At 44.9% G+C, this 17,066-nt stretch overlaps 1 protein-coding gene across 1 annotated transcript in view; it reads right to left on the bottom strand.

Moving 5' to 3' along the window:
* Nucleotides 1-17,066, bottom strand: part of LOC107389521 (ras-associated and pleckstrin homology domains-containing protein 1) — a 79,397-nt gene that overhangs the window by 25,418 nt on the left and 36,913 nt on the right. Inside the window, exons 5-9 of the mRNA XM_054746533.2 lie at nt 11,775-11,981; nt 11,237-11,389; nt 7,256-7,420; nt 2,131-2,205; nt 1,590-1,667 (exon numbers count right to left, since the gene is read on the bottom strand). Coding sequence (XP_054602508.1) covers nt 1,590-1,667; nt 2,131-2,205; nt 7,256-7,420; nt 11,237-11,389; nt 11,775-11,981 — 678 coding nt within the window. The remainder of the gene's footprint in view (nt 1-1,589; nt 1,668-2,130; nt 2,206-7,255; nt 7,421-11,236; nt 11,390-11,774; nt 11,982-17,066) is intronic.

The raw sequence follows: 17,066 nt of genomic DNA, 5'->3' as shown, positions 1-17,066 counted from the left end.
CTTTCAAGTCCGCCACCAACCAGCTCACACCCTGGACAGAACCAGTGAGACCAGGGGCAACGCTGCAGCAGATAAACTGGCCCAGGCCCGAATGGTGAGACTGGTTCTGCATAATAGTGACGAACCAGTTCATGAACTTGTGAGAAAACTCCATGAGAGTCTTGGACATCTTTTGTACGTTCTTTCTGTGTTTGTCTTCAAATTCCATGTTTGGTTCTTTTTTAAACACAGAGAAGGTTTTTCTTTACCTTGCCGACGTTTCGTTTGCGGCTGCAAACATCCTCAGAGCTGACGCTGATGGTGGCGTCACTTCCTACTCCGTTTATCCACGGGCAGCAGAGGGCGACAACGCTCTCCCCTCTCCGATGATGCAGTCCCATGCGCGATCCAATGAGAAGGGTTTCCCTTACATAGGCGTAGCCGTGGCAACCCGCTACGGCTGAAATCCCACCGCCACGCCTACAACATCCCAAGTTTTTTTTTTTTTTGGCGCAGTTTCCCGGAGAAGCAGCGGGAACTACTATGTTGTCGCATGTGATCACAGCCGGCGGCAGCAAGGAGGAGTGGGCAGGGCAAGGTGAAGTTACAGCATAAGTTACTGAGTTTAAAATTAGAAAGGTAGCAGTGGATATAATGCCTTTTGGTTTACATGTTTCAATAGCGTTAAGATAAACGAGTGCTGACGATCTTGCTATATTGTAGGATTTTCTTGTTTTACTTTGTTTTTTTGTTAACTTCATTTAATGCTTCAACGTGATGTAGGGACTTTAGAAATGCTCGACCAACAGGCTGAGAAAGGAGGCAAACGGCTGCTTCTGTGGACATGATCATGGTAAATGGCCTGTATTTGAAATAGCGCCTTCTAGAGTCCTGGAACCCCCCAAGGCACTTTACAACACAATCAGTCATTCACCCATTCACACACACATTCACACACTGGTGGGGATGAACTACAATGTAGCCACAGCTGCCCTGGGGCGCACTGACAGAGGCGAGGCTGCTGGGCACTGGCGCCACCGGTCCCTCCGACCACCACTAGCTGTCAAGGTGGGTGAAGTGTCTTGCCCAAGGACACAATGACAGTGGCAAACTGAGCAGGGCTCGGACCTGCAACCTTTCGACTACGGGGCGAGCTCAACTCCTGTGCCACCGTCACCCCTATCAAATCACTACTGTGTGTTTTTCTTTGTGTATTTAGCTTTTATTCCACCCTTTTTTTAGCATCATTCTTGAGGTAGAAAACATGGATTCTGTCATAAGATTGGTAATTTGGTGCCCCTAGTGGTGATATGTGATTAGCACATCTAACATTTAACAGACAGCATAACTGCGCCCCACCCCACAAAATTCACCAGTTGCCGTTGGTGCTGTGTGTATGTGCATGTAAATGTGGGTGTATGTCGATAGGAGTGTGTAAATGTGTGTGTGCGTGTGTGTGTGTGTATGTGTGTGAGACCTCAGCTGTAATTGACCTGAGCTTTCAAATGCAGAGTAACGTTGACCTGACCCAGAAAACAAATCTTCCAGACATGTGACACACACACCCACACTAACTGAAATGTTATTGTGTGTTCACGAAGCAAACCCACCTTCTTCACCTGGGCCTCCTTGATCTTTTCTAAGGCCACTCTGATCTTCTCTGCCTTCATCTTTGCGGCTTGCTCCTCCTACACACACACACACACACACACACACACACACACACACACACACACACACACACACACACACACACACAATGTTAAATACAAGACCACCCACTATCAGCACCATCAAAGCTGTCGGCCCACCTGACTCCTCCAACGGGAGCTCATGATAGATTCTATGAACAGAGGCATGGTTCAAGTCAGACGAGAACCAGAAAACTAGAGGGCAGTTTTGCATTGAAGATTAGAACAAGATCTCAGTGTCCCATGTAATGTGTGTGCACAACACACATTACATGCACATGCACACAATAACGTCTTAAAAAATAGCACCTAAAATCCACACAACTGCAAAAGCCGAATGAGGAGAAAGTGGCTTAAATGCTCCATAAGCATCAACATTCATTATTTCTAATGCATAAAACAGCTATGGGACACTGACATGTGAGGTGTGGGGAGTGCAGAGATAGATGAAGAAAGTCACCTTGGTCAACAGGTGAGAAGGTTTTCCTGCAATGTTCCTTAGAATCAGAGAGGTCTCGTTGTCCAGATAGGAGTGCTTTAAAGAGAGACAGAAAAAGTTTCTATGAGTTGATGTGATGCTTTGATGACGGACAGAAGAGTGTGATGAAAGAGGGCTCATGATCACTGAGACAAATCAGACTGGAACCTCTGAACAGCATCAGGATCTGAATAGAGATAATAATACTAATACATTTTATTTGGCAGCGCCTTTCAGGACACCCAAGGACACTTTACAACAACGGGGATAAGATAATAAAACAAGATAAACAGTAATATGTAAAAACACTGGAATGCTAAAATTTAAAACAATGAATTAAAACTGTGGTAAAAGCCTGTGTGAAGAGGCGGGTTTTGCGAGTGAGTGAGTGGTGCGTAGATCGGGGGGAAGAGGATTCCAGAGGTGGGGAGCAGAGCGGCTGAATGCTCGACTCCCCATGTTGACAAGGCAAGCGGAGGGAGTCGAGAGTTGAGGAGCAGTAGGAAGAACATGTGAGAAACCATTTCATCTGGTGGGGCTACCCATCTATAACTGTCTCTTTCAGAAGCATCAGTCCTAAAAAAAGCTGTGATGTCCAACACAAACAGCAGTGATGCCATAAAACAGCACTTTTGCATGGGTGGGGGTGGGGGGGTGGGGGGGGGTGTAACTGTGTGTCTCTAGCTCAGCAGAATCATCATGGTTGACTGACCCAGGCAAGGTTGTCATTTTGTGTGTTGGTTGGTGTGGCAACAATACGTCTTATGGGCATCCAGCCTGCCTATATTATTGAAGAAGAAGAAGGAGATCCATGCCCTGCGATGGACTGGCTCTCTGTCCAGGGTGTATCCCACCTAATTGCCCGTTGACTGCTGGAGATAGGCCCCCCCACCCCCGCGCGACCCTACGTGGACAAAGCGGGTTCAGAAGACGGATGGATGGATGGATGGAAGAAGAAGATCCAGAGTGGAGAATGAGTGCTGATACATTGAGAGTAATTGAAACTCAGACACACCTAGTTTGATTCTAGTGTTGTTTCATTGAGTTTAGTTTTGGTTAGAGGTCTGTGGAACATTTGGAGAGAGTGCTCAGTAGAGGTAGGAAGTTTGTTTAACTAAACCTGCTGGTTGTGTTTGCTCAGTGGAGATTAACTGGTGTGTTTTGGGTTGTATGCTCAAAGGAGCTTTGATGTAGTAATTATTACCATTTTGTGTTACCATTACCTTAACAGCCTGGTTTGGACTTCTTCTGAGTAGTTTCTACTTTAACGAAAAGGGTAATAGTAGAGTGTTAGAGTCCACTATGTTTATCGGTTTATCACTTTAGCTAACTGATCAATAGTGGAGCTAAGTCCTGGTCTTTTCCCTCTTTGGAGGTCGCCTTAGTTCTGGTATTTAATTGACCTAGTAACCTTAAATTTGTTTGATCATTTATTTGTAATAAAAACATTTTCATTTTAAATCCTGACCCCACGCCTTTTGTTACGGCATCCTTCACCAATAGCACCACCAGTCGTAACACAGAGACATGCAGGACAGGGAGGCGCTTGATAAAAGCTGGTTTATTTTTTATTTGGGTAGGAATGGGCCACAAAATGACTTGAGGAGGTTTTTCTGTTCAACACTAAACTCCTGAATTCCAAAACAAGGTCCATATAATCAAAGCTGTTCCATCTTCTTTACAAGTACTCCTTAATCCACACACACACTGCGCTTAGGCCAGCGCTCTATGCTGCAGCAGCCTCTAGTCCAAAGATGATGCAGCTTGACAAAATTCATGCAAATAGATAGTTGATAATATGATTTCCACCATGGTACAGCAAATGCTGTCATCATCTGGGTGATGAAATGTTAATTTTTCTGTGTACCCCCTGTAATGTGCACACAGACCACTAGTGGTACGTGTGCCCCTGATTGGGAATCACTGCTCTAGCAAACCCTTTAACCCACCTTATAAACTTATCATTTACTAAAGGGGAATTTCCAGACAACTTCAAAAAAGGACTCATAACCCCGATCCTGAAATCTGGTAGTTAGTAACTACAGACTCATCACTATCTTACCGGCCATATCCAAAGTTATTGAATTATCAGCAGCAGAGCAGGTAACTGGTTTCCTGGACAAAGATCAGCTACTTCATCTGGAACAGTTTGGATTTTGCTACAGTTAGTCAACTGAACTGGCTAACACCTATCTCACCAAAAATATTAAAAGATCCTCAGACAACTGTAATGTCATTGGAGCAGTGTTCTTAGATGAGAAATAACGTCTTTGACACAGAGAATCATGAGAGGCTCCTACATAAACTCAGCAAATTAAAACTTTCACAGACAGCTATTAACTGGTTCAGATCATATCTAAAACATATAGAACAGTGTGCTAAAGTTAATGGCATTAAAAACTGTACAATAAGAGTTCCACAAGGTTCCATCCCAGGTTCACTATTGTTTTTTCTATACATCAATGACTTGCCCAACAGTTGTGAAGCTGTCCAGTGCTAAAAGTATGCTGAAGATGACAATCTATGTCAGTGATTCCACACCAGGGGTACACACACCCCTAGTGGCCCATGAGCACATTACAGGGGGTATGCAGAAACATTAATATTTAATTTCCCAAATGATGGTATCAGTCGTTCTCCAGCGTTCACTGTGCCCCGGTGGAAAAACAAAAGAAAACAAAGAAAAAACATCAAGCTTGGATGCATTATTCTTAATGAATACCCAGATGTAGTGATGGATGGTAATGTACGGTTGATAGTAGGGATGTGTATTGGTGAAATTTTGGCGATGCGATGGGTATAACGATACAGGGGAGACAATTCAGTCAGACGTTACTAGCAATTTTGTTAGACTGAAGTTATTGTAGGAAAATTCAATCTAGTCCAAACTGATACACAACATGTTTGCCATGAGGTAACTGAACCATAACACAGGGATTTACATTTCAATGGTGGAAACAAAACCCAATGCACACTGCTAACAACTAGCAGTCTCCGTTTGAATTGTACCAAAAGAGAGGAAAATACAAAAATGTTTGCGTGTAAATTCTTCCAAAAATTAGATACATGGCTTTTGAATATCTACATAATATCGCAGGAAACAATATCACAATATATTGCCATATTGATATTTTCTTACATACCTAGTTGATATGAAATACATTTAGGCCACGCAAGACTCTGCATGGAGTGATTAAAGAGATATGTAAAGGATACGGGGCAGTCTTGGTTAAACAGACCTGGTTCAGGTTTGGAACCAATTTTCCTCCAAAGTTTAAGCATTTTGTCCCCATTTATTTAATAACGGGTTGGCAGTACCCCACCCCCCCCCCCTCTCCCTCGCTCCACCCGCTTCTTAAAAAACCGAGTCTTGACCCCTCTCTCCATAGCAGCTTCAGACCCATCTCTAAACTTCCGTTCATCTCCAACATCAGAATCAGAATCAGAATCAGAAGAATTTTATTGCCAGCGCTCCTTTCAGAGCGTAGGAACTTGACTCCATGGTACAACCTGGCCAAGGTTACACACACACACATATAGACAAGACAGATACAGGCAGACCACGGGAGCAGCCATAACGGCGCTCCTTTGTAGATGAGTAAGGGAATACATGAGGGAAGTTCAGGGATGGAGAAAAAAGGCATTAACAGAGTTACACCAGCAGGGTGTAGCGCTCCAATGCAAAAAAAACACCTGACATGTAAGCAACAAACGTCACAGTCCACAACATGAGACCCGGTAGGTGGGGGGAGGGGCTGGGATCCTGGTTTGCTCAGCGGGGGCGGCCTGTGTGGCGCTCGACCAGCTGTCTCCGCAGGTGGGAGGGAGGTCATGAGGAAGCATAGAGAGCAGTGAGTCCAGCTTGATGACCTCGGTGGAGACCACAATCTGAAGGCGGGGGGGTGGGTGGATAGAGATTCACAGCATTTGTCAGCATTCCTTCCAGCGTGGGGGTTTTGCACGCAACTCCAAGGCTGCTTGTGGCGTCAGATTCGGTAACAGAAACTTTGTTTGGGTTAGACAGAGATAATTTTTCCTCTCTGCCTTAAGTCTGTATTGATCATTCAAGTCCTCCAGTGAAGCCAATTCAGTGATTAAACATCTCCACACCGTCCGGTGACCCTTTCCGAGATGTTATCAATCCTGCGCGCTAACACCGGTAACGCAGCTAAGACATTGTCCAGCTTGCGATTCACCTCGAGCAACGTCCCAGTCTGTGAGGTATCCACACGGACGGTGCCGTCCATGGATGCGGGTCGCCCTCCAATCGCTCCCGTCATCCCAGTTTTGCGGAAAGCCAGATATCCTCCCACTCCAATCAGAAGAAATCCAACGATCATCAGGCCAAATATCCACATATCTTTGACGTCCTCAATGGACAGCTGAGAGAGACAGATGACATTCCACTTTTTCCAGGAATCGAACATATATCCCGCTGCATGTGTCCCCTGAGGACAAGCGTGAGCCCCCTCCTCCGTCCTCATTGTAGAAAAAAATCTTATCAATCGCGTTGAATGACCAATTAATTAAGTCCATGTTGAAAAATGCTGAAAAAGGTGATTGCAGAGGAAATGCAGAGAAACGCTCTGTAGGCAGACGGGACAAAAAGAGCCTTGGGAAAACACAGATAAGGGAGGAAAAGGCAGAAGCGTCTGCTCCCTGTGAGCGCCGGAAAGAAAAATCTTGGAAAAGGTTGTGGCTAAACAACTCACAGCACCTCTTGATGAACATTACATCTATGATAGGTAGTGTTGTGTTGGATTCTCATCTTAAATTTGAGTCTCACACCAGAAAAGTGTCCAGAATCATTAGAACCAACCTCAACTGCGTCCGCCTGTAAAAGCTCCCCAGCTATACCTGCATGCCATGATTCTGTCTTACCTCTTATTGTGTAACTGTTTGGAGCCAAGCGACCCGGTCCTCTTTAAAACTTGTCATGTGTCTGCGCAGACAAACCCAAACTAAACTAGGCTCGGTGGCATGTTGAATGATTTTTTGTCTTTGTGAGAAAACTGGTTGAGCTTTAGAAGAAGGAGGTAAGAACAAATTCCTTCACACCTTCTAGCTGCTGGAGGAAAACAAACACCTGCTGATTATGTGTTTGTACCTCTGTATTGTGATGAGTCTGATTGGCTCCTTGACCTGAGGTTTGCAGCCCATCAGCATAAGAGCGGAGGACGCTGTCTAGGGAGTCCATGGAGCAGGCAGAGTTAACAGAAACACCAGAAGCAGAGCTGACAGAAGTTCTGGTGGAGTGGATGATAGAGCACACCTAGAGAGAAAAGAAAGAGACAGCATGTGAGAAGATGCAAGAAACCCAGATGCAGCACGTGCGTGATGGTGGCAGAGGAGTTAAGTGCTCGATTTGTAACTGGACGATTGCTGGTTTGCAGCCATTGTGCCCTTGAACAAGGAACTCAAGCCGCCTTGCCAGCTGGTGTGGCTGCAAAGTAGCTCATCACCACCAGCATGTGAATGACCAATTGTGTAGTAAAGTACCTTTGGGGGTTGTAGAGCCCTAGAAGGTGCTATTTAATTACAGGCCATTTACACACGCACGCACGCACGCACGCACGCACGCACGCACGCACGCACACACACGCACACACACACACACACACACACACACACACACACACACACACACACACACACACGGGGTTGTATGAACTAGTCGACTTCACTGCTCTGTAGTGACTTTTATGCCTGTCATCGACTAGTCGCTGTCACGTGATAATGACCGACAAGATGCAGTCCTTCGAAAAGACAGCAGGTGACGAGCCCCTGCGCGTTGGGAGGCGACGCGCTGTACCAGAGCGTCGGTATCTGACGCCCGTGGTAAAACAGACATTTGACCGAATTGTGACCTTTACCCTCTTGCAATTTAACCTTCCCCTCAACCCCATCCTAACCTTAACCAGCTTACGCATGCAAAGCTCTGATCGTTGACACGCTCCAGACATCTGCGTCCTGAGCACGGCCACAGTAACATTATCAAATCAGGTGTCGCCACCTCAAAAACTAATTTAACGCGATCATTCATGTCGGCTCATTTCCTTTTATGTTTTCTGTCTTTTATTTGTGCCTGATGCGTTTCGCTGCTGCGGAGTGGAGCGCATCACCTGTTTCGTCCTCCGGTGACGCACCTAACTGATGTGGCCGGCGAGCACTCCGCTGTTTTGCGGTCGGTAGATCTTTTAGAACTGCAGTTCAAAGGTCACTCATAAGGTGAATATATATGAAGCCAGGTAGCAGTTTCTCTTTAGGATTGAGAGGAGATGCAGGAAGATAATAAACAGGCAGGACAGAAAAATAGTCACATAAAAACAAGTTAGTTTTTGTACCTGGTGGTTGCAACAAACAGACACGCAATCATGCACATAAGACCTTGGGGGGTGGGCAAGTCAGGGGTGCGGGTATGGATCCCGTTTTCGCATTCCTGTGGCAGCCTGCCCCCAATTTAATTTGCACCTTAAACACTTCCACCAACGACATTCCACACAAACACACACTTAGGGCCTTGGGAGTGAGCACATTCAACGGCATTTGGTAAGGGGATCTGTCAGCCTCATCCCGAGTGCCGGTGCCCACTTCCAATTTTAAACAGCACTTAGACACAGAGGGCTGTGGGGGGAAGTGGCGTTGTGTGGTTACATCAGCTGGCATAAGCCAGACGATGCCTGCACTGCCCGCTCACCACAGCCATGGAATACACCTCATCAACACGCACTAACACTGTATTGGAGCAGGCAGAGGGAGACTAGGGGTCTTAGCACACCTCTGTTGTCGCTTGGCTTCCCAGGGCTGGAGGCTAGGAGGGGGATCTGGCCATCTGGTTGGGGTCTGGGGTGGTGGGATGCTTTGCTAGGCGTTGGGCGGGGGTTGCCTGCTCCTCATCACCACAGCAGAAAGGGGCAAACTCTGGGAACCGGTGATGGTTGTACCCTTTGTGCAGCAGTACTGGGACCAGAGTGAATAGGGCGTGTATGGGGAGCATGAGTGGGTGTCCGGCATGCATTTTTGTAAGTCTTTGGTTGTATGTGTATGTGTGAACATGAGGGAGGGAGTGTATCACTGTGTTTGTGTATGACTTTATATGTCAGGTGGGTCTTGGACTCCTTCCCTCTCCTGGGACTTCTTGTGCTGCTACACATCTTCGCCTACCCTCCCTCTGTCAGACTTGGTGTGGAGTGCGGTGCGTTGGTCTGCCTGAGTGTTAGGGTTAGGGGGTTTAAGATTTTTAGCGTCTGCCTGATTAATCCCAGTGGCTGCCTGGTGGGATATGAGTCCCTGGGCTCTGTTGGGTCCCCGGCGGGGCTGGTCGCCTCAAGATGAAATAGCCATCCATCCATCCATCCATTTTCATCCACTTATCCGGAGTCGGGTCGCGGGGGCAGTAGCCTAAGTCGAGAGGCTCAGACTTCCCTCTCCCCAGCCACTTGGGCCGGCTCCTCCGGGGGAATCCCAAGGCATTCCCTGGCCAGGTGAGAGACATAGTCCCTCCAGCGTGTCCTGGGTCTACCTTTATGTTTATGTATTTAGCAGACGCTTTTGTCCAAAGCGACTTTTAGGTCTCCTCCCGGTTGGACGTGCCCATAAAACCTCACCAGGGAGGCGTCCAGGAGGCATCCTGACCAGCTGATGTGGATTCAGAGGAATACGACCTCTGATATCCAGAAGTCAAATTCCTCGCTTGTCGAGAAGACTTCATGGTCAGCCGTATCGCTGAGAAGCCTCCATACACATGGGTACCATGAATCTGCACTGGCGTTGGATGGGTTAAGATAAATTTGATATCTAAATAAAATTCAGCTTGACAACTCATAAACCCAGACATCACATTCTTAACTAAGACATTTAAATAGGTTCTTAATAACATCTAAGATCGAGTTTTATCAGAGTTTATTCCTTGTCTCCGTTGATACCCCCTTTAATCATCATTTATAATCATGTGTCCTGCATCATTATTAGTAGTAGAAATATAGAAGTAATTAGATTTTTATAAACTGTTTTTTATGTGTCAAATTATCATAAAGTGCTGTTTCCCTGACAAACACCTAGTTTCATCATCAATGGAATATTAAAGGTTCAATAATATAGATATATTACATTTTACTGAATACCTTTATATTCTATTGACAGTTTATTAAAAGCAACCACCTACAAATCATTAGAAAAATCTATAAACAAATGTTGAAAGAATCCTGATGAGGGGGTCGGAGGAGGAGAGGTGCTGCTCGTCACGGTGAGAGCAGGAGGTTAGGACCCAAGATGCAGAATCCCCTGAACGAAACAAGGCAGGAGAGGTTTGAGAGAATACGTCCTTTATTTTAAAGGCGGATGCGCCAAAGTCCAGAGGCACAAAACAAACTCGACTTAATATCAAACTCACAGAACGAACAAACAAACAGAAGCTCACGCATGAGCACAAACTAGGGTAACTAGAGGAGGACAGAACACGCTGACAATTACAATGAATCAACACAACATTGAGACACAGACAGGGTTATATACACAAAGGGAGAAATCAGGGAAACAGGAAGCAGGTGCGTGGGGAGTGAGAGGTGAAGGGATCAGGTAAGACTAATTAGCTGAGTGGGGAAAACTGACTAGGTAAAATAAATCTACAGAGAAACTACAGATAAGTGAACTCCTAAAACCTGAAAACAAGACAACCATAAGAAAAACAGGGATGGGATTTCTAAATCTGAAAACACTACAGGGAAACCTGGAGTGGGCTGGGGAACACAATGGGACACAAGAGGAAAACCTGGAGTGAGAACAGGAGGAGACTGGGGACAGAGGGACACAGAACATGACACTGCTAATGTGAAGCAGACATCTCTATTGGAGCCTTCCAGTGCTTGAGGAAAGCATCATCCAGGTGCAAAAGGAGAGAATATGGAGCTGCTTAGTGAGTTTAGTATGGTTGCTAAATTCAGGAAACGTTTTACATCTGTCTGCTATAAAATCTGATAATTATATATATGTTATTGTATTGTTTTATTCTTGAGAGGCACTATACAAAAATAATTTCTTCTTCTTCACAATTGCCCCTCGGGGTAGATAACATTCAGAATCTGATTACCTCATGTTCGCTGACCGTGCCCACCGATCCAGTGCGTCTGTGTTGGCGCTGAGACGATCCTGGCTGTCGCACTGAGGCTGATGTGAAAGAGGAGGTGGAGCTAAGAGAGTGGGAGGGGCGCTGACGAGCAGCTTTGTCCATACTAAGAGAGGCCTGAAAAGGAAATGAGCAAAAACATAAAGTTCAGACAGAAGCGGTTTCACCACATTGTGCGATGGTCATGAATATTAAGATCCAAACTTTGACCACTGGGACAGTATCAGAAGTCCTGCTTTTCCAGGCTAGTAACCCCTGATGGTAAGAGGCTCAGATTTGTATAGCTCCATTTACAACCCCCCAAGGCGTTTCATAACCCAGTCAGTCATTCACCCATTCACACACACATTCACACACTGGTGGGAAAGGGCTACGATGTAGCCACAGCTGCCTGGGGCGAACTGACAGAGGCGAGCAGGCAAGGTGGGTAAAGGGTCTTGCCCAAGGACACAACAGCAGCATTCTCTGGTCTCTGATGCAACCTCTGACCCTGTTTGCTGACCTTCTCTAGCTGAGCAGTGATGTCATCCAGGCTGCAGTTAGAAGCCAGCGGGTGCCTTCCCTGTTGTCCACTAGGGGTTCTGATGGTACCAGCCGGAGATGCTCTGGTGCTGCTGATGCTACTGGACCTGCTAGTGCCTCCACCTCCATCAGAGCCCTTTACTGCCTGTGTCCTGCTGCTGCACCCAGCTGGAGACTTCTGGCTGACCTTCAAGCACATTAAATAGTAAAAACAACAAGAACACACAACTGCATCTTAGGTTTTACCCAAGCAATCTGCTGTTTGTCATCTGGATTTAGTTTCATTTATTCAGGCAGCCGGTGTCATGTTGAACTCTAGAGTTCTTTGGTTCCTGGTGAACTTATCGGCATTGTCAAGCTGCACCACTCAGTAGGGGTGTGACACCTTAGCTACCTCTCCATTCTATTGGATTTTTATTCAGGGTCCTTCGGATAGATTATGAAACGATTATCATGATTATCACAGTCACCACTAGTTTTGATGCATTTTTTCCCATCATAACGTTTTTATTCTTTCAAATAAATTCAGCACACATTAGTTTAAAGTATCTTTCCGCAGTTTTGCTTTTTCAGAAATGATGTACGATTTGTCAGAAATCTGTAAAATTGATTATCTCATCATGTGTTGTTTACATTAGTGTGCAATACGTCTTGTTTTTTTTTGCTAACCACGCCCCCAACCCGCAGAGCTCCGTGCAATAGGAAACTGAGCACCGACCAGAACTAACCAATAGCGTTAGAGTGCCGCTTAGATTCTTCAGATTTAAGGAATACCTCGGCTGATGCAGAGTTGATGAACTTTTCACAGACAAGAAAGTCTCAAAAATATAAATATATGAGAACACAACATGACATGAGAATAATACTCGTAAAACAACGTGTTTTAGCTGTTTGTCGGCTACAGAAGCACATTTATAAACAGAAATGTGAAGTCGCCATCTTAAACAAACAGAGCAACAGACTTTTGTGTGATATGCTTGTCAGCCACTAGATGGTGCCTTCGGATAAGAGAAATACTCTGGAAAGAAGCTTTAAGTTACGAAATACCTTTCACTATTATTCATGTGAGACTGAACCTGCACCCGACGTGCTTTTCCATGAAATCTGCAGGATACACGTGAATAACAAAAATGGATAAAAAAAATAAAAGCAGGCAGTCAGTTTTGCTTTTGTAAACAGAATCAGCTGAGAGTCGCAAACTGGAGTGATGCACAGATCCTGAGGCTTCTGTTCCAGAAGCCTCAGGATCTCCACTCCAACAGAAGTGGAAGTAAATCTGCAGCCCAGATTATCAGACAGCTCGCGTCGGACTGTGAAGGATAACCCCCTTTTGGAGAGGCTCTTGAAAAACCTAGGGGGCGTTTCCACTGTGCAAAGACTTAGTTTGGACGTCCTACAGTCCAGGGGTCTTATTTATCAAACATGAAGTTGAATCGTTACTAAAACCGTACTTAAGCTCAGCTAAAAAATTTACTTATGCCAAGTAGGTTTGTGATCTATCAAACATGGAGTACGCACAGCTGCATGCAATCTCTGCATCATAACTCAGAAACTATCTAGAAATGTTCTCAGCTGCTTTTTAGTCACACCGCCCTCACCACGCCCACTTACTGCCATAAATAGTCAATGCAAAGTGCCTTGTGGATCTCATGCATATACATAAGCCGGCTGTTGCAGCGCTCCGCCAATGACATGGCGACCGTAGATCAAGGCAGATCAAGGAAGCAGCGCTATTTCACAAGCAGAAGTTGAGGTACCTGTGGGTGAGGTGGAGAAATGAAAAGGAGTGCTTTTGCAAAATAAATAAGAGAAAATCCACGGAGTGGCACAGCGTTGCTGAAGCCGTCAATGTTGTGAGTTCTTCAGAGAGATCTGTGACGAATATAAAAAAAATGGTCCAATCGGGATTCGATCCCCAGACTCCCAGGTAAAAGTCATGTGCGCTAACCAGTCACCCAAACAGAGATCTCCCTTGTCCATGTAGCCAGGGCGCATCATCAATCGGGTCACAGTGACAGGACACACACACTGTCACAGACGCATGACGTTCTGTCTCAGTCTGTCCCCCTGCTGATATTCCGCATTCCGTATTCTGCGCTTCAGGCTGTGTGTGTGTGTTGTGTGTGTGTGTTCAAGCTAAAGGGAAGTCGCAGAGATGGCTCCCACACTCACTTATACAGCCATCGCATAACCTTCGTGAAAACACATGATCGCTCCACATTACCGCTACAGTCTGATCACGTATACATGACCAAGGGCTCCCTGGTGATGCCTGAGCTTTGCAGCAAAGTACCGTCATAATTTTATGCAAAAGGCTGAAGTTTTGTTAATCATGGAGGAACATACACCAGCTTTTTCTCTTCATCTAACCCAGAATGGAGGCATGTATGGTGCTGTCGCAGATTGGTAATGTTGCTGTTGTATTTTATTTTACATTTACACAACTTTACTTCATTTCGGTAAAGGGTAGAATGCCTTCTCCAGGTCAGTGATGCGGTCCTGCCTCAAGTGGAGGAGTTTAAGGCTACGTTCACATTGCCGGCCTTGATGCTCAATTCTCATCGTTGATGGACAACTTAAGTTATGCTTTTATGTTTTTTCATTTACTACTCGATTGCCTTCTGTAACATTGATCTTATTAAGACTGGGATATGTTACATAGCTTTTATTTTTATGATGCAAGGTTGGGGGAGTGAGAGTTGGTGGAGGAGGGCTCTCATAGTTCAGCCACTCCCCCGTAGAGTGGATTGGCATTTGCCCCCATCACACTTAGTTGAATAAGGGAAGGAGAAAGGGTGTTCAAAAGTTCAGGGATGTCTGTTTGCATGTTCTGTTCTGTTAATTTTATTTTAGGGTTTTATTTTTTTTGCCACACCTAGCATGGTCGCCTTTGAAATTTTATGGAGAAATCAGGGACGCCTGAATTAAAATTAACAAGCTGGAATGTCAGGGGACTGAATAAGCTGACTAAATTAAAACAGGTAATGAACAGACTTAAAGACTTACACTGTAAAATTGTTTTTCTTCAAGAAATTCATATGACGATCTCAGGGATTCAGAAAGTATGGTGCAGGTGGTCCGGCCAAATTATACACGCAACATACAACAACTATGCTAGGGGGTACTAATACTTATTCACGGGACAACACCTTTCCAAGTTTCTAATACTATTCAAGACCCTGAAAGGAGATATATGATTGTACAGGGTAATATCCTTTCTCTCGTATTGAATCTGGTTAGCATGTATGGCCCAAATGAAGAAGACCCAAAATTTTTTGAGGATCTGTTCTTAACCTTGTCTTTGCTATGAAGCACATTTATTATTGGAGGAGACTTCAATTGTAAGCTAAAGCCTCTACTAGATCGGTCTACGCAATCAGATGTGTAGGACTGCTCGATTATGGCAAAAATAATAATCACGATTATGGTGACTGAAATTGAGATCACGATTATTTAGGACGATTTTTCAATTTATGTTGATTGTAACTGTTTTTATTCAGTCATAAAATTGCTCAGGGCACAATCAGGACAAAAATAAGAAACAAGATGATCACTAAAATAACTCATGATTCCCAGTATAAAAAGACCAATATACCTATAGCTCATAGTCTATAACCCACGGGCTATAGACCTTGGTTTAACTCATTTAAGTCTAACCAGTACAGACCCAAATACCAATATCTTGCAAATACTGACAGCAAGAATTATACAGTGGCCTTTATAACAAATACATGCAAATAAATTGATGTTCACAAAATGTTGCATAACATTTATTGAGTCGTGTCAAGGTGCTGTAGGAGAGTGCACTAGCACCGTGTCCTCAGAGAGATTAGTTATTATTTATCAGCGTAAGGAAGTTATTTCTACCTTATTTATAAACTATTTATTTACAAGTCCATCAGTTAATGTAATAATTGTCCCAAGCACAGCTGCACCCCCCACCCCCCAACCCGGTCTCACAGCAATCGGGGCAAGCTGTACATGTGTTTAGCGCGCCGCACGCGCACATTTAGCTGTTTTTAGCGGCTCAGGAGCCCGCAGGTGCGGTGTGTGTGTCACTCACTCTGGTTAATTCAACAGGGAGCCGGCTCGGAGAGCTGTCTTTAGCGACTGACACATCACTACATCATTCCCTTTCCTAATGTCCTGAAGAACGGTCCGGAGCGCAGATGGAGTGTAAGCTAACCTGCAGGAAATGTCAACGACAGTTATCCAGAAAGTAACTAAGGGTTACCAGAGATGTTTCTGAGGTGTTCGCTAGGTACTTTTAAGTTAAAAAATCAAGAAGGGGGTCTGAAAAGCTGCTAGAAATAGCGTCAAAGTCACTAAGTTGGCAACACTGTGGGAGGAGCGCTTCATTTGCAACTCAGGGCAGCGCAAGCGGGAGGAGCAAATAATCGGCTTGTTTCGTTTTTTATAATCGTTCAAAACTCAAATCGTAATCGTGATTAAAATTCGATTAATTGAGCAGCCCTACAGATGTGTATAAAACTAAATCCAGAAAACGTTTAAAGCAATATATAATAGATTTGAATTTAATAGATGTCTGGAGAAGACTAAACCCCACCAAACTAGAATACTCGTGTTATTCGGGCATCAATAAGTCTAAATCATGTATCGACTATTTCCTTGTGTCACAAGAATTGGTGTCAAAAATAAGAAGGTGTTTTTATGATTGTATAGTAATTAGTGACCACACCCCAATCTCACTGTATATTCATATCGAAAATCTTGTACACTCACCTAGTAATTCGCGTAGTCTTGGGAGGTATACCGGTTCATACCAAAAACCGGGGTGTTTATTTTGGTTATGATATGAATTTTTCACATACCGCTATACCGGTGAATGGCCTAAACAACGTACAGAAAGTTCGTAGTAGGAAAGTGTTTCAGCGGGGACTCGTTTCACTGCTACACACAAACACCACAGCGTGGTGAAACCAAGAATGGCGGCTGGCGGGAGCTGTCATGGCATCATCGAAACTTCGAACGCAGAAGAACTTATTCAAAAAAGAGGAGCCACGTCTGTTGTTTGGAGGTATTTCGGGTTTAAAAGGTCGGACGTGGAGTAAACAACTATTATATGCAAATGCTGTCGAGCAACGGTGGTAGCCGGCGGGGGTAACACCAGCAACTTGCTTCATCACCTCAGCCGAAAACACGTCTTGGATTACCAAGAATGTCTCAAGCTTCGATCTGCACCATCCACCTCCGAGGTTAAAACGGCTAGTAGCAGTCAGAATCAGGCGTCCATTAAAGACGCGTTTGCTAA

The sequence above is a fragment of the Nothobranchius furzeri genome, chromosome 14 (genome assembly GCF_043380555.1).
Source record: "Nothobranchius furzeri strain GRZ-AD chromosome 14, NfurGRZ-RIMD1, whole genome shotgun sequence".
Taxonomy (NCBI): domain Eukaryota; kingdom Metazoa; phylum Chordata; class Actinopteri; order Cyprinodontiformes; family Nothobranchiidae; genus Nothobranchius; species Nothobranchius furzeri.
The sequence above is the reverse complement of the archived record's forward strand: the minus strand, read 5'-3'. Positions and strand labels throughout refer to the sequence as shown.